The 24,541-nt window shown below is 43.5% G+C and overlaps 1 protein-coding gene across 1 annotated transcript in view; it reads left to right on the top strand.

Moving 5' to 3' along the window:
• The window catches only part of LOC126091889 (mitochondrial basic amino acids transporter-like), a 252,911-nt gene that overhangs the window by 213,508 nt on the left and 14,862 nt on the right, over positions 1-24,541 (top strand). The window contains exon 6 of the mRNA XM_049907184.1: positions 6,372-6,551. Within this exon, the coding sequence (XP_049763141.1) occupies positions 6,372-6,551 (180 nt within the window). The remainder of the gene's footprint in view (positions 1-6,371; positions 6,552-24,541) is intronic.

The raw sequence follows: 24,541 nt of genomic DNA, 5'->3' as shown, positions 1-24,541 counted from the left end.
GTGTGTCGGTTAGAAGGTGGTCATTTAAGAACCTGCAACCAACTTGTCTGCGTGCTAAACACACTGGACCTACACTTAGAGTTATGATCTGGGGTGCACAGTTCATGACTGCAGCGCCTTCAGACCGCTCGGCTAATCCCGCGCGGCAAGCAAGTCGTAACAAAGTTCTTAGGATATGAACATGACTCAGAATATGTGTCTATTACAGCCACAATGTAAAGAAGTTTAAAACTTAAAAATAATTTAAAACTAATTTAAAACTTCAGGTTCTTTTTCTATCCTACTGCCAGACCAAATTGGTCGACGAATGACTGATTAGAAGTGTGTGCGACCCGCTTAATGAGTTTACATAGGATCCTAATTTTCTCTGTTTCTCGGCAAGGCGTGCGCTGACGTTTACCACATAGATCTTTTTGTAGAAGCACGAATTTCTACTAACGTTTACCTATTGACGTCACAACGTTCTTTTTTTAATCTAAAGGGCAACGCTGTGTTGTCTCACCATGTTCCGACTTTTGTTATTAAGCCACTGTGGGTCTTATTCATCCTTAATCCACTTACTGGTACTGGTAATTAAGAACCTGCAACCAACTTGTCTGCGTGCTAGACACACTGGACCTACACTTGGGACCGAGCGGGGTGGCGTAGTGGTTAGACACTGGACTCGCATTCGGGAGGACGACGGTTCAATCCCGCGTCCGGCCATCCTGATTTAGGTTTCCCGTGATTTCCCTAAATCACTCCAGGCAAATGCCGGGATGGTTCCTCTTAAAGGGCACGGCCGACTTCCTTCCCAATCCTTCCCTGATCCGATGAGACCGATGACCACGCTGTCTAGTCTCCTTCCCCAAACCAACCAACCAACCAACCTACACTTGGAGTTATTATCTGGGGTACCATCTCGTATGGCATCAGGAGCACTCTCACGGTTATCCCAAGCGGCCTGACTGCAAATTTGTACCTGTTGCGCTTCCATTCATGAACTGCATTCCAGGGAGTGTCTTCCAGCAGGATAACGCTCGCCCACATACTGCTGTTGTACCCAACATACTGTCGACGTGTTTCCTTCGCCTGCTCGATCACCAGATCACTCTCCAGTCGATCACATATGGGACACCGTCGGTCACTTCAGCGTCATCCACAGACAGCATTAACCGTCTCTACATTGCGCAATCAAGTGCAACGGGCATCGAACTCCTTCCCACAAACTGACAACCGTCACCTGTACAACACAGTGATGTACGTTTACAAGCTTGTATCCAACGTTATGGCGGTTAGACCGGCTATTCATGTACCAGAATTTCACATTTACAATGGCTTATCTCGTCGTTAACTAACTTGAAACGTTAGTCACGTAAATATTTTACCAAGTGCAAGATCCCCTCGCTTCTAAACTGACACTGTTATTACTCAGCTTAGCCGCGAGTCCGTAGAGGGTGGCATACGTGACGTACAGTACAACTGGTCAGCATTTCCACCCGGAATTTGCGAGTGTAAGTCGGACCTTCCTTGATCCGCCTTGGTGGGTCGTGTCGTCGGATTTCCCCCTACCTGTGCGCGGTGCAGCTCTCGTAAATGTTGTCCCTTGCGGATTCTTCATTGGCTCACTGGATGTCTCTGTCGGTGGAAGCTAATTATCTAAAATTGCTGTCGATCAACTGTGGGGTGTCTATTTACTCGAAATTAATATTCAGAATGCCGTAATATCACTTTTATTCCTATTAGACCAATAATGAAACACTCATGGCACAAACTACTCGCAACCGAGAGCATGGCTACCATCGAACAAGACAGGAAGAGCTCTTAACGCCGTCTGCCGACTTTGGCGCGCAGTCCGTATCTCTTACTAGTTTCGTCACAGTTCGTGGATTTCCGATCAAGTTCGCACTTACTAAGATATGCATTTAGCCGGTATTACACTATCAAATTTCTTTGTCAAATATCTTTTTCAAAGATATTTGATGGTGTAATAGGGGACTTTGTCAAATGACGTCCAATATTTGATCAAATCTAGAGCCTCGCCGTAGATTTGATCAAAGAAGCCGCTTGTCTTCTGTTCACTGCAATGTGACATGCTACCACATGGAACGCTAGCATCGCTGCAGCGTTCTGTCGTCTGTAGTGTTTTTATAGACATTGCCGGTAAATACAATTGGTGTGTGCCAACAACTACAGAATTAATAGAGATGTATGAAGCTGATGAGGCGCTTTACAACGTGAGGCACCCTAATACAAAAATAGATTAAGAAGATTGAAGACGAGACGAGACCTGAACTAACCTAACCTAACCTAACCCTCTCCTGTAGTAAGGAATCGGAGTGTTACAGTGAGCCTGTCTTCTGCAGATGTAGCAGTTCTTAAGTGAATATTGTGCTTTGTGATATGATACACTTCACTGAGCACATACAGAAATGTATGCTCATCCATTCTTAAGTAACTGATGTACAACTTGACATCCTCCACTATAAGCTCATGTAACAAGTTTTGTTGAATGCTTTTATCGTGTCTTCGTAGAACCCAAGGCTTCACCCAGGTATGTTTCCTTTTTTTCCCCCACTTCTCTTCCGCATGTGCACACAGTGCAATTGTGGTACATGCAACTGCTGCGGTTAACAATAAGTTGTTGTTGTCAGCCATCTTGAACTTTGACTAAAAATATGATGACAGTGTAATACCCCTTCTAGGGCAACGGCCGGTATTACACTATCAAATTTTTTTGTCAAAGATTTGATCAAAGATGTGATCAAATATTCCGTCAAATATATTTGACAAAGATCTTTGACGTAGCGCTAGAGGGGGTATTACACTGTCATCATATTTTTCGTCAAATTTCAAGATGGCTGACAACAACAACAACAACTTGTTATTACCCGCAGCAGTTGCATGTACCACAATTGCACTGTGTGCATATTCAGATGAGAATTGGGGGAAAAAGAGGAAACATACCTGGGTGAAGCCGTGGGTTTTACGACGACACGATAAAAGCATTCAACAAGACTTGTTACGTGAGCTTATAGTGGAGGACGTCAAGTCGTACATCAATTAATTAAGAATGGATGAGCATACATTTCTGTATGTGCTCAGTGAAGTGTGTCCGCATATCACAAAGCAGAATATTCATTTAAGAACTACTACATTTGCAGAAGACAGGCTCACTGTAACATTCCGATTCCTTGCTACAGGAGAGGGTTAGGTTAGGTTAGGTTAGGTCAGGTCAGGTCTCCAATCTTCTTAATCTATTTTTGTATTCAGGGTGCCTCACGTTGTTAAGTGCCTCATCAGCTACATACATCTCTATTAATTTTGCAGTTGTCGGCACACACCAATTATATTTACCAGCAAAGTACATAAAAACACTACAGACGACAGAATGCTACACATGTGGTAACATGTCACATTGCAGTGAACAGAAGGCAAGTGACTTCTTTGATCAAATCTACAGCGAGGCCCTAGATTTGATCAAATATTGGACGACATTTGACAAAGTTCCCTATTACACCTTCAAATATCTTTGACAAAGATTTTTGACAAAGATATTTGGCAAAGAAATTTGATAGTGTAATACTGGCCTATGTCAAAGATCTTTGTCAAATATATTTGACGGAATATTTGTCCTCATCTTTGACAAAGAAATTTGATAGTGTAATACCGGCCTTTGTTAATGAACGGGTGTGAATTTTAACGAGGCAAAATTATAGTTTTAAACATCCAGAGGCTCCTCCTAGCATCCATGTTGTTATAAATGAATTATTAAATGTAAATAAACAAAATCGGTGACTTTGGCGCCAAGATGGCGGTACTTCCCGTCATGTATATTTCCCAGGCTGACGCTTGTTGCTACGGTCCAGCGCCGAGCACCCACCCCACTACGTGCGACATATGGTCGCTTCGTCACCTAGCCAGCCAGTGTGAGAAATGCTCTCCGACTCATGGCCGGCTAGGACTACAGCACTTCCTAACTACTGTGAATACATCAATAAGAGACAATAATTTATTACAACTGGTAAAAATGTCTTCCTCACGTAAGGGGCACCTTACACAAGGCAAATGTTGAAGTGTTGTTAATAAAAATTCGCTATTTAAACTAGACTGAACTGCATGTGACTGCTTTAGTCTTTAATAAAACTTGCATCTGACTGCATATTTAACTGAACTGAACTTTATCTGACTGCATGAAAATATTGTTGGAAAATTAATACTCAAAATACACATCTGACTGCATGAAAGTTTAGTGGTAAAAATAAATGAAAGTAACCAACCTGCATCTGACTGCGTCTGTGGACTTAGCTCGTGCACTCCTTCCCGTTTAGCCGATAATAAAACATATACTCAACTCAGACGTAATGCAATGGCATAAAACTGTCATTCTAGACAACTTTACTCATTTTGGCCCTGTTTGTTACTTAATAAAAATTCTGTCCTGATCTGAAAAATGTGAAAAACTAAAAAAAACTTCTATAGCATGGATTTACGAGAAAGTTTCACAAAACGCTTATTGCATCAACAATGGGATTTCTATCTAGCTTTTAGACATTATTTAACCAAAGAAAACCTATTTTATTAATTATTCTTTCTAGTTTCCCCAGGTATGTGCCGAGTTTCGCTCAATATATAGCTTATTACGTGCGTAGCGCCAATTCTTACTTTGATGCTGTCACGACCCGGCTGCCTCCTGCAGGCATCTAGCTCCGACTCGAAACACATCTGCTGTCTCTGCGCATCTCCTCACCACTAGACTTGGCCACTGTTTCTATGTTTCGATACAGTGTATCGATACGTGGAACTGTTTCAGTGTTTCAGAACGGTTGTGGTTCACTGTTTCGAAACAGTGGTGTTTCATTCCGCCCCTGTCTCGGACCAGATTCGATCTCGAGCCAGACACAGAAACTGTATCGTTGTTTCAAAATAAGGCTGTTTCAGTCCACCTGTGCCTGGAACGGACTAATTGTATCGAAACAGTGATGTTTCATTCCACTCTGTGTCGGACGAGATTCGGGCTCGGCACAGGTACTGAAACACAACATACCCCTTCATGAAACTCTTTCAAGAGTGTCGAAATCTTTTTGACAAGCAATAGCATGAAGCTTAAGATATCCGAAAATAAAGCTTCGTTTCTAGCTGACTGTGCTGTTTCGAAATGGCGTAACATCTGCTTTATAAACACAAAAAAACAATAAAACAACGCATACTATTCACATTCAAAATAATAAATATGTGAAAAATCATTCAGTTAAATTACACTTTTTTTATAACATACGCTTCTCTGTTCATGTACAGTAATCATATTAAGAAACGCAAGTAAGCCTACATCATTTTGAATAAAAAAAGGCATAGAGTGACAGTTATTAGACATATACATAAATTTGATGTAGGTATAATTGCAAGCAATCTGTTTGACAAATCACTGATAGTGTAATGGTGTACGGGAAGGGCTGGGAAGCATGGTGAATTTATAGTAACGGTTCGAAACACCTTGAAAGACAAAAAAATTTCTGTTATATTTTGTTATTTATTCGAATTATTTGGCGTTATTTGTGAGTCTATAGTCACTGTGCCTATTATCCACAATGATTCCCCTTGTGTAGATGAAAATTAGCAGGATGGGTATATTACCCATACTAACGGAATGTGTGTTTCTGCAGTTTGCTCCCACCTCCAGTTCCGTTCGTGGTGGTTCTTCTGTCTTCAGCTATGGCTGTCCTCAGCCAATTGAAAAGTATGAAAGTCACGCGACACGAAAGCAGCGCATTTTCTGCAGAAATACGAAACTGCCAAGACGCCTAAGTGATAATTTCATACTTTCTGCGATATGATTAGCGCTCTCGCAACTCATTTGTGTTTATGTGGACATACTTATACAGTAGACATTCAAGATGATAAAATGTGTAGGTTTATTAGATTACAAAACACAAACTGTTTCACTGTTTCGAAACAGCGTATCGAAACATTACATTGTACTGTTTCATTTGTTTCGAAACAGTTACGTGTTTCAGTTTGCCCATCTCTACTCACCACTACTCAAACTTTTGCCGCGTGCACCTAGCTCTGTTAGCTATCAAAGATCTTACTACTCGAAGAAGTACTACTCGTCCGACCTTGCGGTTGGGAACTATCGACATTTTTCACTGGCTCTATCCTGATCGAATCTCAGCACATACCTTTCAAATGTATCCCAGAAATTTCATTACTCTACGTTAATTATTTTTTGGTGTCGCGATCTTTTCTGTCAGCGTAGTTTCTGAGCAGTGTTTATTTATTCTCTGTCCGTTGAAGTGTCTGCCTTGTAGCGAGAGGAAGAGTCGGTGCAGACATGAAAACTGCTGCGCCTTGCCGACATGGAGACGACTACGGCAGTGTGTGTGTGCCCGCAGGCATCTACTTCGCGACGTACGAGGCGATGACGCGTGGCAGCGCCCCCGCGCCCACGTGGCTGGTGCTGGCGGCGGGTGGCACGGCGGGCGCCGCCTCCTGGCTGTTCACCTACCCCGTGGACGTGCTCAAGTCGCGCCTGCAGGCCGACGGCGGCGACGGCCGCCCCCGCAGGTACTCGGGTACGTACTCCTTCGATCACTACCATCAGCAAACTTCGTTAGTCATTGTGAACACCTTGAACGTTGCTGCAACACGCCATCTTCAATAATTGGGGGAAGATTTATTTATTTATTTATTGTTCCGTGGGACCAAATTAAGGAGAAGTCTCCATGGTCATGGAACGAGTCAATACATGGAATTATAACACGATAGTAGAAACAGATAAAATGAAATATAAAAAACATATTCTGGCGACAAGTCGTAAGTGTACATAAAGAAAATCAACAATGTAACACTGGAATTTGCTTAATTTTTTACCTCTTCCAGGAGCTCCTCGACAGAATAGAAGGAGTGAGCCATGAAGAAACTCTTCAGTTTAGACTTAAAAGAGTTTGGGCTACTGCTAAGATTTTTGAGTTCTTGTGGTAGCTTATTGAAAATGGTTGCAGCAGAATACTGCACTCCTTTCTGCACAAGAGTCAAGGAAGTGCATTCCACATGCAGATTTGATTTCTGCCTAGTATTAACTGAGTGAAAGCTGCTAACTCTTGGGAATAGGCTAATATTGCTAACAGCAAACGACATTAAAGAAAATATATACTGTGAGGGCAATGTCAGAATTCCCAGACTATTGAATAGGGATCGACAAGAGGTTCTCGAACTTACACCACATACAGCTCGAACAGCCCGTTTTTGAGCTAAAAATACCCTTTTTGAATCAGAAGAATTACCACAAAAAATAATACCATACGACATAAGTGTATGAAAATATGCGAAGTAGACTACCTTTTCGTGTTGAACTGTCACGTATTTCAGATACTGTTCTAATGGTAAATAAAGCAGCATTTCGTTTCTGAACAAGATCCTGGACGTAGGCTTTCCACAACAGCTTACTATTTATCCGAACGCCTAGGAACTAGAACTGTTCCGTCTCGCTTATAATATGCCCATTCTGTCTCGTCAAAATATCGGTTCTTGTTGAATTGTGAGTTAGAAACTGTAAAAACTGAGTCTTACTGTGATTTAGCATCAAATTATTTTCCACAAGCCACGAACTTATTTCATGAACTACATTATTTGATACTGTTTCAATATCACACACAAGATCCTTCACTACCAAACTGGCGTCATCAGCAAACAGAAATATTTTTGAATCACCTGTAATACTAGAAGGCATATCATTTATATAAATAAGAAACAGCAGTGGCCCCAGCACCGACCCTTGGGGAACGCCCCACTTAACAGTGCCCCATTGGGACTGAACATTGTTTCGAGTTTGAGGTAACAGGTAGGGAAAAGGGGCTAACACAGGATAGTCTTATTTCACTACAGGTCTCTGACTCACATTGTATGCGGTTTTCAAAAAGTTAATCGATTTCGCAAGACTAGAGTCCGATTTAAATTACATGATAGTTGACAATTCACTCGTTGGAGCTGTTTCCGCCAGTCAGAGCTCTTAACGTGACGGCTGGACCGTTCACCGTTGTCAAATTACCACAACAGTTGGTGAGTTCACTTCCAGTTTCTTGTTCGGCATTCTTCTTTCTTGATGATTTTTTTATCCCGAATCATAAGCCTGGGACTTCTATTACATATTTAATCACACATGATAACCACAGGAACCGAGCGACCGCTACGGTCGCAGGTTCGAATCCTGCCTCGGGCATGGATGTGTGTGATGTCCTTAGGTTAGTTAGGTTTAATTGGTTCTAAGTTCTAGGCGACTGATGACCTCAGAAGTTAAGTCGCATAGTGCTCAGAGCCATTTGAACCATTTGATAACCACACCAAAAACAACACCCACACACAACACCTACTCTCTCTCTCTCTCTCTCTCTCTCTCTCTCTCTCTCTCTCACACATACACACACACACACACACACACACACACACACACACACACACACGCAACGATGCTGAAGAAATACACATGTTTCATACACACCACTAACCATACACTACTGGTTTCTTCCGCACAAGACGCGATTCGGCGTCACATATATAGTTATCAGAGATCAGCCAGCCGTATTTTACGAACTGTACGACGATCTTTTTTCTTCGAAAAACTGCCTCCAAAATTCAGGTGCGTCGTTTACTTGAAATCAATGTAAAAATATCCAATGTTTAATTTAAAATTCCTGCCGGTCTTAAGAATGGCCATAAACGTTTGTTCGGTTTTATAAACTAAATTTTTTTTGGTCTCGCTTTGCAATCTAATAATAAAAATGGTAAGAACGTTATTTAAAAAAAAAATACTTAAAAATTAGGTGCATCTTGTATTCCGTAGCGTCTTATAGTTTGTAAAATATGATATAACAGGTGAGCCTGACACCACGGCGTGAAACCGTATTTATTAAGGCTGCAATTCATCATTGCGACTGGCTAACTACAGCCATGTGACTACTTTACGAACTGGAGTGCCGCAGCGCAAATGTTAACACGTTAATTCTATGTAGAAGGTCTAACGTTCAAATCAAGTCAAAATGTGCGTAGTTTTTAAATTCCGAAATCTAACCAAAAGTGCTTCATTATCATTTTTATTCAGTTAATTGCTTTATGTGCAGTTCTTTGTTTTCTGACTCTTTGCCGTCTCATTTTTCATCGGATCGACTGTTTTATTTGTTCTTATTTTTCTTCCTATCGTCCTATTTTCGTTTGGAATCAGCCTGTGTCGCCAATGGCCAACCAGGATTTCTCATCGGTTGGTAACGCGGCAGCTCGTGAAGCCAGTGCGAGGATACTTTCAGGTAACCAGTGATACCGAGAACGTTATGTTTAGCCTAGGACATCAGTTTAAATTCAGGGCTACAAAACGCGTCGTCTGGCGCAGTTCAGTCGTTACTTACCTAAAATCAGCAATCGACAGAGCATCTCGTATAGACGACATACCTTGCGGTGGCCTCTTCCTACATCGCTCTGCACATTGTGAAGTGACCCGCCATGGTTGTATGTCAGTTATACCCTAGCGTAGCCGGCAGCCGATGTGGCAACACTGTAGCAGCAAGCGACAGATGTCAACTATTCAAGTAATTTTAATCGGACTATGCAACATCTGCTAGGTCTGATCAACGAAGACTAAGACTGACGTATTTTTCACATGGTATTATTGCTTTCAGTGTTTTCATGATCTGTTTCAAAGTACTCCACCCCTTCATGTACGCACTGTTTATAACGTCTCTGCCAGTCCGCGAACATACAGGCCATTGTTTGTCAGCTCCTTAAGAATCGCCTCACCTTTCTTAACACTGCTTCAGAGTTCTCAAATAGAATGCGCTGAAGCTCAGCTTTTTTCGTGGGAATAAAAGAAATCACAGGGTGCAAGATAGGAACTATAAGGCGAATACGGTACACAAGTAATGCTGAACTGAGAGAGAAACTGTATGACTTCATTTGCGACGTGAGGTCGCGCGTTGTCATAATGAAGTCTCCACCAAGCCTGGGAAAGTTCTGGTCCTTTTCTTTGGAATGTGTTTCCCAGTTTAGCCAATACTGACGTGCAGTAGGCCTATGCTGCTGTGACAGTAGTGTGAGGGGGAATTCCACGTTGGTAAATCATTCCATGAAAGTCAAGAAATGTGATCACTGTCAGTTTCCCTGCGGGTGGAACAGCTTTCGCTTTTTTGCTGTTGGAGAACGTGGCGATTTCCATACTGCGCTGGCTCGTTTTCTTTCAGGATTATAATGATGCAGCCATGACTGATCAGCCGTGATTCCAGAAACGCATCCGCTCCATCAGCAAAGAGACGCAGCAGATCACGGTTTGTTTCCATAAAATGCGAAGAGCGTCTACAAAATAGAGCATCACCATCAACCTGTCAATACGAGACTGTTGTCGCCTATGGACATTATACATAAAAACCAACTCTTTTCAAATGTTTGTGGTACAGATAGGAAACTAACACGAAAGCCACAAGAAAAAAATTAGTCTCAGTTTTTTTTATGAACTCTTGTATATGAATCATGAATGTAGACGAAACCTTGTGGCAAATTTTAACTTACACACAGGACAAAAAAAATTTATTTTCAGTAGAGCCAACCGATTTTACAGAAGGTATAATCTAACGTGCAGGTACATACAACCTTTTGGCACTTTTCGCATTTACGTTTAGTCTCAAACTTTTCACTCACCTTTTACAAATGAAGTGTGGAAATGTCAGATGTTCTAAGGGCCAAATCTCAAGTTTTTCGGGAGTATCAAAGCCCAACGTAACCCTTTTTGTACATTATTTAAATCTATCCTACAATTTGGAAAAGTATTTTGATACCCCGGAATTATGCTGTTCGCCTCATCAATGCAAAAATTAATCAGTCCAGCGAAAAAGTAAATAATTTTTTTTAGAATGTTCTAGGTGCCACGCTAGAGAACTGACTAGTTCTAAGTGCCAGTAAGAAAGAAATAGAGCAGAAATACAGTATTAAGGTTTCAACCAGTAGAACTGTAATACAGCAGTAATGTGTCAAATAGTAGTACTGCAATACAGCAGTAAAGTTTTAACTAGTGGAATTATAGTCAACAAAAAACTTTTCTCGTATATTTTAAATTTTTTAAGAGAGAATAACAAAACTAAATTTAAAAAAATGAAATCTTTCATGATTGACTTCTGCTTCTTATACAATTCTATTCTTGGGATCAGATGTTGCAAAGCTTATTACACAACTGCCTGTACAGCTGAAGAAGGAATATCTTTTCAAAACATTTTCCAGACACATGTTGTTTGGTCTGTTCACTTCTCCAACGTTTTTTACTGCTTTTGAAACACACAGAATCTCGTTCCACTACGAAGATGTTATACTAACACAAAAAAAGCTCACATACACTGTGCGTACCACACAAACTGTGTATCAACTTAATGGTGGAGACATTGACGTATGGGACTTTAACTCCAGGCGGATGCACTGATCGGCACAAAGATTGTGCTCCACCGAGCATCGAATGTCTAAAACATTTTTTCATTATTTGGCACTTGGAACAAGTCTAGAGACATGCAAGAGCACCGGGAACACGTTTTGTGAAAAAGTAGCATTCTCAAGGAGAAGAGGTCCCCAGCAGTGGGATCGACTGTTTGAAACCATTTCCACAGTGACTTAGATTAAGCTCCCAGGAATTACATCTTGCAGCAGTTCACCCCGGTGGGCCCTCCTTTGCGAGTAATCGACGAAAAAATATTTCGGAGATCTGCGTGATATACTATAGCTTTAAAGAAGAAAGGACAAATGAGGCCCATCAGATTCAATGGTTGCAGCGCTTGATACCTGGGAACTTAATCTAGAACACCGTGTCTGGGGACCTCTCCTTGTTAGAACGTTTGACATTTCCACTCTCCAAATGAGCGAAATGCTCTCCATCGAACGCACGACAAACATCGAGGTGATAGTCAGACTAGTGTCATACTTGTGCCAACATGTCTGGACTACTGCATTCGTTGATGTTGCCACGCGGCGTCGCATTTCACTCAGAGTTATAGGGTGGGGCGGCCCATGGGCGAAGCTTCCGTAAATCCCCGCAAACAATTAACGTATGGTGAGAGCAGGTGGACTTGCAGGCCATCAGTGCACTGTGAGATCCTTGCGTTGTAGAAAATGCAGTGCTGTACTCTCAACGAAAAACACGCCACACTGTTGTAACTGAAATTGACATGTTGCAACGAAGAACACGAATGACCTTTTGTTGCCGTCTTATCACCATCTGGACTTGACACACATTGGGTAATAAGCGAGCGAACGAGCTAGATAGCGGTAAACGGAGACCTCTACGGGCAACCACATGCCCCGGTCACTTTCAGCCGGAGCCAAGGAAAATTTTAGTTTTGGTAGATGCTTAAGTTAATATTTACCCTAAGTCCTTATCTCTATTCATATAGATGATAAAGTGTTGTAAAACCGGACGAATCGTTTTGATACGCCCTATAATTTTTCTTGCATCAGGCTGTACTTATATTTGAACGAAAGAGTCTGTTTTATTTGCCGTTAGCTAAATTTCCTATCTTTAGTCGTTATCAACCAACCCTCAAAACATAATACAAGTGTTCATTTTTCAGGCAAATGTCACGTTTCAACGGGAGTGCGGAATATATCAACATGTAAAAGCTTCCAACATTTCCATCAAATTATCTTCATAGATACACGATTTTGCAAGCAGATCGAAAAAGTGCAGCCCTTAAGTTGATCTAATTCCATGACCATTACATACAGTGTAGTGTGACTAGATCTGAGTATGGGTTCCACTTTTTCCTTTTGGATGTACAATAAATCTTTTTTTCTTCTGTCATTCATCGGTCTTCTGACGATTCACTGCGGACCGCCATGACTCCCTCCCATGCGCAAATATCTTTAACTCACAGTAGTACCTACAGCGGATGCCTACAATTATTTGTTGTATACATTATCTAATCAAAATCATCCAGACATCTATTAATGGACATTACTATGGGATGTGTCCACCCTTTGCCTTAATGATACGATAAATCACATAAATCATACAAATCTAAAGCCTATAAACTCAAGTAAATAGTTAAGAGATTACAATTACGAATAACTTAAATTGGAACAATCACATAGATAATGTTGTGGGGAAGCAAAGACTGCGATTTATTGGCAGATCACATAAAATGTCATAGGTCTACTAAAGAGACTGCTTACACTATGCTTGTCTGCCCTCTTCTGGAGTAGGATTGAGAGAGTACATCGAAAAAGTTCAGAGAAGCGCAACTCGTTTTGTATTTTTGCGAAACAGGAGAGATAGTGCCACGGATAGGATACGTGAAATAGGGTGGCAGTCACTAAATCAAAGGCGTTTCCCCTCGTGGGAGGACCTTCTCATGAACTTTTCATACGAAATTTCTCTTCGAGTGTGAAAATATTTTGTTGTCACCCTCCTATGTCGAGAGAAATGACGATCATAATAAAATAAGAGAAATCAGATAAATGATTTAAGTGTTCGTTTTTCCCTGGGGCTGTTCGAGAATGGAACGGTGGAGAGGCAGCTTGAAGGTGGTTCCATGAACCATCTGCCAGGCACTTAGTTGTGAATTGCAGAGTAATCATGTAGATGTAGATGAACTCCGCTGGGGATAGTTTCATTGGAGGAATGGCATCCTGTTCCTTCTCAAGAGTCAAAACCAAAGAAGGTAGTGATGTTGGGCAGTGAGATCTGGAGCGAAGTCTACATTATGACTCATTCCAAAGGTGTTTCATTGGATCCAGGACGGGACTCCAGGCAGGCAAGTACATTTCAGCAGTATTAGTCTCCACAAACCGTTGCCTCACAGATGCTGCCTTATGACAAGAAGCATTATGCTGATAGTTTCTATCTTCGTCTGCGAACTGCTCCTCTGCCGTACCCAGTACACAATGCCGTAAAATGTGTTCATATCCTTCCACATTTAGCGTTTCCTTGAGAGCAATAAAGTGATGACATCCTAACAACTAAAAACACCCCCATACCGTAACGCCACCTCCCCCGTGTTTTGCTGCCGGTACGACACTTGATGGTGGGTTATGGTCTCCCAAACGCTTCCATCATATTGTCACAGGATACAGCGTTATTCATCACTCCACATTACTTGTTTCCACGGTCTATCCACACAAATACTCTGCAAGCCACGGTACGGTGTGTGGCAGAAGGTGCCCTGTACCACTACTAGTCATTTCATTTCCTGTTTCATTCGCAGAAAGAGAGAGGGAAAAACGATTGTCTGTATGCTTACGTATAAGCCCAAATTTCTCGTATCTTATCTCCGCGTCCTTACGCTAAATGTATGTTGGCGGCAGTAGGATCGTTCTGCAGTCAGTTTCAAATGCCAGTTCTCTAAATTTTCTCAGTAGTGTTCCTCGAAAAGAACGTCGCCTTTCCTCCAGGGATTCCCTTTTGAGTTCCCGAAGCATCTATGTAACAGTCGCGTGTTATTTGAACCTACCGGTAACAAATCTAGCAGCCCGCCTCTGAATTTCTTCGCTGTCTTCCTTTAACCCGACCTGTTGTGGATCCCATGGCGTTGCTCTTACACCACCACAAGTGTCGCTTAGCACTGACTAAAGGAGTGTGTGGCTTATGAGGAGCTGCTCGGACACCGTACCCTATACTTTTAACTCCCTACGCACAGTTATTGTTGTAGCTGGACTACTGGTAGCATCTTGGAACTCTAGAGCGATTCCTTCCGCTAATTGATGCAAAGTTTTGTAACGATCACCTGGCGTGACAGACGGTCCCTGTTTGACGTTACATGACTTCTGCGTCTATTCGTTTAGCTGTAGTTGTTTCTTTACGTTTCCACTTCACAGTCACACCATCAGCAGTCGACTCGTCTAGAAAATCTTCAGCAGGATTGAAAAGTCGTTGCTGGATTTGTTACCCAGGTGACATCCAATGCGTAGTCCATGTTAGAACTCACTGACCTTTCCTGAGTGAACTATTCTGCTGTTACTGCTTCTTTTATACTGGCAGGCCCACCTCAAGTCATATCTAGTGATCAATTCCGTATTACATAGGGGTGTCCGGATACTTTTGATCAGACAGTGTGTATTATAATCTCAGTTGGTTCTGCTCTCTCAGGTCAAGGGGCTATCATGAGTTGATTGGCTTAGAGAGGAACACACTGTGGAGTCATCCTCCAACATCTGTGTCCAGTCCGTTAGAATATTTCGTAGTTCTACGTGTACGTCCTAATTTGCATTGGCTGTCTGTAGAACGCACGTCCTTCTGGTGATTCATCGCGCATTTAAATATTTCGAATACTTAGGGATCAGCTGTAGCCTTCGTGGGCTCCAAAGAGCAACAAGGACCTTTAGTGTTATAGAGGGTCGTGTTTGTGAGGGCACGCCACAGGGTTAAGTGGCCGATTTTTTTTAGGGATGTATACTTCTGCTGTCTCTATTCACCTGAAGGTTGCTTGGATCAGAAGGGGAGATGGCTAAAGGACGTCGCGTCAGTACAGAGCGAGCAGGGTATTGCGGCAGCGCGAGCTGCAGCGCATCGCTGTGAAGGTGGATTCGAGCTCAGAGGTCGCAAGTGCTGTGTCCTGCTGTGAGTCAGTCGCCTCTAATGACACCGAGCGGCAATAATGAACTGCGCTGGATAAGAGGATTCTGCCTGCGAGGATTGCCTTCGTCCGTTCCCGCGGGAGTTTTGCTGGGCACTGACCGCCTACGATGTCGGCACGATGCACAGGGTCCTGGCTAGTTCTTGTATGAGATTAAAGCTTTGCAACCATTCACGGACAAGTATGAGGAGATATGCTTCTTCAGATGTACCCACCCAACTCGCGCACCGTTTTATGCAGCCATATTGTGTGAGTAGCTTCACTTTAATTACAGCAACTCAGCAGGCATATATTAGAATTCCTGTCTGTGAACAATTTCGCCTTCCGTATTAACAGAACAAATCAAACAGGTACCGGGCTGACTGTATGTCTCAAAGAGAAAATGGTACACTTCTACTCTGTAGTCTCATACCAGCATCTGCCGTAGTTCTCTCTCCCCCGTGGAAGTTTGATAGTCAACGGTACTGACCAACCACTCGTGTACATTTCTCATCCTAATCGGTGCAAGGATGATAAACTGTAACGGGCGCAGGAAAAATGCGAAGAAACTGAAAAGCGAATGAAAGTTGGAAGGATAAATTCAGCAAATGGGAAAATAAAAAATAAAGCAAAAGCAATTCATATGTTGAGCGGAAAGGAGAGGGCGTATATGTGGAAAGAGCAGTCAATATCTCTACGGCGAAGAAGATCTGTCGGCTGATATGACAAAAGACTGAATGTTATAACCCCCAAATCCTCCAAAAATAAACGAAAAATACACATATTCAAAAAAGCAGATAACAATTCACTTGATGCCTTGCTGAGAGACAATCTTCACTCCTTCCAAATTAACAAAGTGTAGACCAGATGTGGTTTGAATTCAAGGAAATAGTATCGGCATCAATTGAGGGATTTATACCAAATAAATTAACAAACGACGGAGATGATCTTCCTTGTTACACAAAACAGGTCAGAACACTGTTGCAGAAACAACGAAAAAATATGCCAAATTTAAACGGATGCAAAATCTCCAAGATTGGTGATCTTTCAGAGAAGCTCGAATTTTAGCACGGACTTCAATAAAGGTAGTAGGAGTAATTCACTAAATTACAGGCCCATATCATTAACGTCGATATGCAGCAGGATTTTGGAGTATATATTGTGTTCGAACATTATGAATTACCCCGAAGAAAACAATCTATTGACACACAGTCAACACGGATCTAGGGAACATCGTTCTTGTGAATCACAACTAGCTCTTTACTCGCACCAAGTGTTGAGTGCTATTGACAAGGGATTTCAAATTTATTCCATATTTATGGATTTCCGAAAGGCTTTTGACACTGTACCACACAAGCGGCTTGTAGTGAAATTGCATGCTTATGGAATATCGTCTCAGTTATGTGACTGGACTAATGATTTTCTGTCATAGGTCACAGCTCGCAGTAAGTGACGGAAAGTCATCGAGTAAAACAGCAGTGAAATTTCCTGGCAGATTAAAACTGTGTGCCGGAGCGAGACTCGAACTCGGGACCTTCGCCGTTCGCGGGCAAGTGCTCTGCCAACTGAGCTACCCAAGCACGATTCACGACTCGTCCTCACAATTTTACTTCCGCCAGTACCTCGTCGTAGAGCACTTGCCCGTGAAAGGCGAAGGTCCCGAGTTTGAGTCTCGGTGCGGCACGCAGTTTTAATCTGCCAGAAAGTTTCAAAATCAGCGCACACTTTGCTGCAGAGTGAAAATTTCATTCTGAAAACAGCAGTGGTTTCTGGAATTCCCCAAGGTAGTGTTATAGGTCCCTTGCTGTTCCTTATCTACATAAAAGATTTAGGAGACAATCTGAGCAGAAGTCTTAGGTTGTTTGCAGACGACGCTGTCGTTTATCGACTGGTAAAGTCATTAGAAGGTCAAAACAAATTGCAAAATGATTAATAAACGATATCTGTATGGTGCGAAAATTGGCAATTGTGCATAAAAACGAAAAGTATAAGGTCATACAAATGAGTGCTAAAAGGAATCCAACTTCGGTTACACGATAAATCAGTCAAATCTAAAGGCCGTAAATTTAACTAAATACCTAGGAATTACAATTACGAACAACTTAAAGAGGAAGGAATACATAGGAAAAGTTGTGGGGAAGACTAAACAAAGACTGCGTTTTATTCGCAGGACACTTAGAAAATGTAACAGATCTACTAAGGAGACTGCCTACACCACGCTTGACCGTCCTCTTTTAGAATACTGCTGCGCAGCGTGGGATCCTTGCCACATAGGACTGACGGAGTACATCGGAAAGTTCAAGGAAGGGCTGTACGTTTTGTATTATCGCGAAATAGGGAAGAGAGTGTCATTAAAATGATACAGGATTTGGAGTGGACTTCATTAAAACAAAGGCGTTTTTCGCTGCGGCGGAATCTTCTCACGACATTTCAATCACCAACTTTCTCCTCCGAATGCGAAAATTATTTGTTGACGCCGTCCTACATAGGGAGAAAAGACCATCGTAATAAACAAAGATGTAGGCGTTCGTTTTTTCCGCCGCTATACGAGATTGGACTACTAGGCAATGTGAAGGTGTTCGATGAACCTTCTGCCAGGCACTTAAATGTGAGTTGCAGAGTAGCCATGTAGATGTAGATGTAGAAGATGAAATGGGTGTCGATTTGTGGGATGTAGGGATCCAGTCAGAATTTCACGCAACTCTGGATGTCTTACATTCAAAATAAGCCGCAAGCGAGAGTTAACGTTTAGAAATTTCGAAGAGAAGTGCTGTTCTGATGTTACGTTTGATAATAGAAGCTTGACTTAAGAAAAATCAGGACACTTACATAGAATTTGTCGGCCTTGTAAAGCGTTCGGGGATGTAAAATGGAGCGACATTGAAATCCTCTGAAAAACAGATATACCCTCTCTATAAGCAAAGACAGGTCCTGTACAATATAAACGAGAAATGTTGATGTGATGGGCCTTAAAAAAATGTAAAAATTATTTGTAAGATGTCAATCACTTAATGTCCATGAACGGTATGTCATTTCCCAGAATCGGACATGATGAGGTTTTCAGGAGAACAAAAATTGCAGGGAAATCAGAGATTGTAATACACACTGTCTGATCAAAAGTATCCGGACACCCCTATGTAATGCGGAATTGATCACTGGATACGACTAGAGGTGGACCTGCCAGTATAAAAGGAAGGGCCTGTCTCATTTCTCCGCTGTCCGCACCCTCTCCCCTTCCCCATCTTCCTAGCAATTAGAAAACTTACAGCGCTTAACACAGTGTATACCCTCTCCTTCATTCACCACGTCATCCAAGAGATGCGGCGGACCTGCTCTCACTCATCAGAGCCACTTACAGTAGGTAGGCTGATATAAAATCTGATTTGTTCTTTTAATTGTCTACAGACAGGGATTCTAATGTACTGGGTGGCTGTAATTAAAATGCATCTACCAACACCTGTCCAGTGTGACTGTAATTATCGTACTGCAGCGAAACGTAGTACATTTGCTAATGAGTTAATGCGCAACCGATTTATGCTTGGAAAAAGAAGTAGCTTCAGTTTTGTCCACCAGGTGCAAGTCTGGCACAAGTACTGCATCACACTAAACATGGACAACAAATCTACTAGTTTTCTGTAACAGACCAGCAACTTTACACTGATCAGCCAGAACATTATGACCACTCACCTAAAAGCCGATATATCAACCTTTGGCACGGATGACAGCGGCCACCCGTCGTGGCATGGAAGCAATGAGGTCTTGGTAGGTTGGTGAAGGGAACTGGCGCCACATCTGCAAACAAAAGTCACTTAATTCCAGTAAATTCGGGGGAGAAGACGACGAGCTCTGACCCTACGTTCAATCACATCCCAGATGTTTTCGATCGGGTTCAGGTCTAGCGAGATGGTGCCAGCACATTAACTGAAACTCGCCACTGTGTTCGTCGAACACTCCAACACAGTCCTGACGTTGTGACATGGCGCATTATCTTGCTGAAGAATGCCATTGCTGTCGGGAGACATGATCGTCATGAAGGGGTGTACTCGATCTGCAATCAGTGTACGATACTTCTTGGCCGTCATGGTGCCTTGCGCGGTCTCCACTGGACCCATGGATGTCCACGTGAATGTTCCCCAGAGCATAATGGAGCTGCAACCAGCTAGTCTCGGTGCCGCGGTACAGGTGTTAGGGAGCTGTTCCTCTGGAAGACGACAGATTTGCGCCGTCCTGTCGGCATGATGACGAAGGTATCGGGATCCATCATACCATGTGACACTCTGCCACTGCGCTAACGTCCAGTTGACGGTCACGTGCCCATTCCAGTCGTAGTTGTCAATGTCGTGGTGTTAACATTGGCACACGCGTGGGTCGTCGGATGTTGGGGCCCATCGTTAGGAGTTTTCGGTGCACTGTGCGCTCAGACATACTTGTACTCTACCCAGCATTGAAGTCTGACGTCATTTCCACCACATTTTGCCTCCTGTCCTTTTTTTCCATCTGCCCAGCCTATTCCATCCGACAACTGTAATAAGGGGTGGCCGTCCAACCCCTCGACGTCTAGACGTGGTTTCAACTGGGTTTCGCCAAGTGTTGAAGACGCTCACCACAGCACTCCTCGAACCTCCGACAAGTTGTGCATTTTCCGAAATGCTCGTGCCCAGCCTCGGGGCCATCACAATCTGCCCTCGGTCAAACTCAGATAGATCGCGCGCCCTCCCCATTCTCCACACGGACAGCACGCTCACTGATAATAAATGAACTGTGCGTGTGTTTGACTAGCAGTCATTCCTCTCCAGGTGACGCTGATACCGCCTGGACTGGTTTATATCGATAGTGGATCGGTGGTCATGCTACACTCCTGGAAATGGAAAAAAGAACACATTGACACCGGTGTGTCAGACCCACCATACTTGCTCCGGACACTGCGAGAGGGCTGTACAAGCAATGATCACACGCACGGCACAGCGGACACACCAGGAACCGCGGTGTTGGCCGTCGAATGGCGCTAGCTGCGCAGCATTTGTGCACCGCCGCAGTCAGTGTCAGCCAGTTTGCCGTGGCATACGGAGCTCCATCGCAGTCTTTAACACTGGTAGCATGCCGCGACAGCGTGGACGTGAACCGTATGTGCAGTTGACGGACTTTGAGCGAGGGCGTATAGTGGGCATGCGGGAGGCCGGGTGGACGTACCGCCGAATTGCTCAACACGTGGGGCGTGAGGTCTCCACAGTACATCGATGTTGTCGCCAGTGGTCGGCGGAAGGTGCACGTGCCCGTCGACGTGGGACCGGACCGCAGCGACGCACGGATGCACGCCAAGACCGTAGGATCCTACGCAGTGCCGTAGGGGACCGCACCGCCACTTCCCAGCAAATTAGGGACACTGTTGCTCCTGGGGTATCGGCGAGGACCATTCGCAACTGTCTCCATGAAGCTGGGCTACGGTCCCGCACACCGTTAGGCCGTCTTCCGCTCACGCCCCAACATCGTGCAGCCCGCCTCCAGTGGTGTCGCGACAGGCGTGAATGGAGGGACGAATGGAGACGTGTCGTCTTCAGCGATGAGAGTCGCTTCTGCCTTGGTGCCAATGATGGTCGTATGCGTGTTTGGCGCCGTGCAGGTGAGCGCCACAATCAGGACTGCATACGACCGAGGCACACAGGGCCAACACCCGGCATCATGGTGTGGGGAGCGATCTCCTACACTGGCCGTACACCACTGGTGATCGTCGAGGGGACACTGAATAGTGCACGGTACATCCAAACCGTCATCGAACCCATCGTCCTACCATTCCTAGACCGGCAAGGGAACTTGCTGTTCCAACAGGACAATGCACGTCCGCATGTATCCCGTGCCACCCAACGTGCTCTAGAAGGTGTAAGTCAACTACCCTGGCCAGCAAGATCTCCGGATCTGTCCCCCATTGAGCATGTTTGGGACTGGATGAAGCGTCGTCTCACGCGGTCTGCACGTCCAGCACGAACGCTGGTCCAACTGAGGCGCCAGGTGGAAATGGCATGGCAAGCCGTTCCACAGGACTACATCCAGCATCTCTACGATCGTCTCCATGGGAGAATAGCAGCCTGCATTGCTGCGAAAGGTGGATATACACTGTACTAGTGCCGACATTGTGCATGCTCTGTTGCCTGTGTCTATGTGCCTGTGGTTCTGTCAGTGTGATCATGTGACGTATCTGACCCCAGGAATGTGTCAATAAAGTTTCCCCTTCCTGAGACAATGAATTCACGGTGTTCTTATTTCAATTTCCAGGAGTGTATTTTGGCCGATCTTTGTCGGATCACGACACTAGTTTGGCAGGCGAATTTCGTTTTGGTTTCGGTATTGTGGCATAATCAATAACATAACTATTTCAATCGGAACCAAGAGATTCCGCCTCGGGTCCCACCGATGGGTTCAGACCCAGAAAACATTCTCGTTAATGCAGGGAAAGGGACCGTTCCAGCCCTCGTGTTCACATGTGGTATGCAGCACTGACTCTTTGCAAAGTAACACTTTCGCTCTTCATGTCACTACTCCATTTTAACTTGAGCAAGTGCGACACTTTCAATAACAACGCTGAAGCACAACTTTCAACTCAGTGAAAGAAATTGTGCCAAATCAACGTTTGGACTAGGTGTATGAATTATTACCTACCTGTTACATCTGTACTTTATACAGTTAAACGGATCGTATTAATTGAGTAAAAATAAAGTGATACCATGAGGAATGAAATATTTAGTTAGCGCAGTGGTTGTGTTGGTTGTACTTCTGTATTGGTTTGACATCCACTTACTTTTCTACGTCTTCGTGGCCCTGATTTTGGCGGATCGACTCCAGCAGCTCCATACCTGCTCTGTAAATATCCTCGGTGTAACGTGTTGGAAGAAAGGTCGTAAGAGTGTGGAAACTGAGCTGTTAGCAATGGAATTGGTTAATATTTCAGTAAATTAAGTCTTCATGTATTTTGCACGTCGTTATTTATGATTTAGCTTCGTCATATAGTACTGAAGTGGAGCCACGGACCATCGCTACAAGGCAATAAGCAGTTAAAAATATCCTCTCAGAATGTCTTTACTTGGACAGTATTTCAAGATAGTGGTTGTAGACATCATCTAAACAGTATAGCAAACAGTACCCATCATAACCCCAAGATCAAAAAAATGGTTCAAATGGCTCTGAGCATTATGTGACTCAACTGCTGTGGTCATCAGTCCCCTAGAACGTAGAACTACCTAAACCTAACTAACCTAAGGACATCACACACATCCATGCCCGAGGCAGGATTCGAACTTGCGACCGTAGCGGTCTCGCGGTTCCAGACTGTAGCGCCTAGAACCGCTCGGCTACTCCGGCCGGATAACCCCAAGATCAACACCCATCTAGTTATTGCAGCCCAATGTGTTACGTACTGGAATAACTCGTAGTCTTTTGGTAGAGTCTCGGGGAAGGTAGCACGGCGGGTCAATGTCTGCGCTCATGAACTGTTTTGTGCGGCCTTCCTCAGCTCCTCTGGTAGAGTCGACATTCTGCTGAAGGTTCCTGTAGTTCCATGTCTCATACCACCCGCTCTGGCCACCTTCCAACAAAATTTCCGTCAAAAGCGTCTGTTCCTCATTCCGCCCCAGCCGAGAGTCTTTCCGGCTGGAGGTAATTCCTTACCAAAATAAATCATTAGTCTCGTTGTTGTGGTCTTCAGTCCAGAGACTGGCTTGATGCAGCTCTCCATGCTACTCTATCCTGTGCAAGCTTCTTCATCTCCCAGTACCTACTGCAACCTACCTCCTTCGGAATCTGTTTAGTGTATTCATCACTTGGTCTCCCTCTACGATTTTTACCCTCCACGCTGCCCTCCAATACTAAATTGGTGATCCCTTGATGCCTCAGAATATGCCCTACCAACCGATCCCTTCTCCTAGTCAAGTTGTGCCACAAATTTCTCTTCTCTCCAATTCTATTCAATACCTCCTCATTAGTTATGTGATCTACCCATCTAATCTTCAGCATTCTTCTGTAGCCCCACATTTCAAAAGCTTCTATTCTCTTCTTGTCTAAACTATTTATCATCCACGTTTCACTTCCATACATGGCTACACTTCAAACAAATACTTTCAGAAACGACTTCCTGACACTTAAATCTATACTCGATGTTAATAAATTTCTCTTCTTCAGAAACGTTTTCCTTGCCATTGCCAATCTACAGTTTATATCCTCTCTACTTCAACCATCATCAGTTATTTTGCTCCCCAGATAGCAAAACTCATTTACTACTTTAAGCCTCTCATTTCATAATATAATTCCCTCAGCATCACCCGATTTAATTCGACTACATTCCATTATCGTTGTTTTGCTTTTGTTGATGTTCATCTTATATCCTCCTTTCAAGACACAGTCCATTCCGTGCAGCTGCTCTACCAGGTCCTTTACTGTCTCTGACAGAATTACAATGTCATCGGTGAACCTCAAAGTTTTTATTTCTTCTCGATGGATTTTAATTCCTACTCCGAATTTTTCTTTTGTTTCCTTTACTGACTGCTCAATATACAGATTGAATAACATCGGGGACAGGCGACAACCCTGTCTCATTCCCTTCCCAACCACTGCTTCCCTTTCATGCCCCTGGACTCTTATAACTGCCATCTGGTTTCTGTACAAATTATAAATAGCCTTTCGCTCCCTGTATTTTACCCCTGCCACCTTTAGAATTTGAAAGAGAGTATTCCAGTCAACATTGTCAAAAGCTTTCTCTAAGTCTACAAATGCTAGAAACGTAGGTTTGCCTTTCCTTAATCTATTTTCTATGATAAGTGGTAGGGTCAGTATTGCCTCACGTGTTCCAACATTTCTACGGAATACAAACTGATCTTCCCCGAGGTCGGCTTCTACCAGTTTTTCCATTCGTCTGCAAAGAATTCGTGTTAGTATTTTGCAGCCGTGGCTTATTAAACTGCTAGTTCGGTAATTTTCACGTCTGTCAACACCTGCTTTCGTTGGGA

Source organism: Schistocerca cancellata, chromosome 7, assembly GCF_023864275.1.
Source record: "Schistocerca cancellata isolate TAMUIC-IGC-003103 chromosome 7, iqSchCanc2.1, whole genome shotgun sequence".
Classification (NCBI taxonomy): Eukaryota; Metazoa; Arthropoda; class Insecta; order Orthoptera; family Acrididae; genus Schistocerca; species Schistocerca cancellata.
This window is presented reverse-complemented; position numbering and strand designations above follow the sequence as displayed.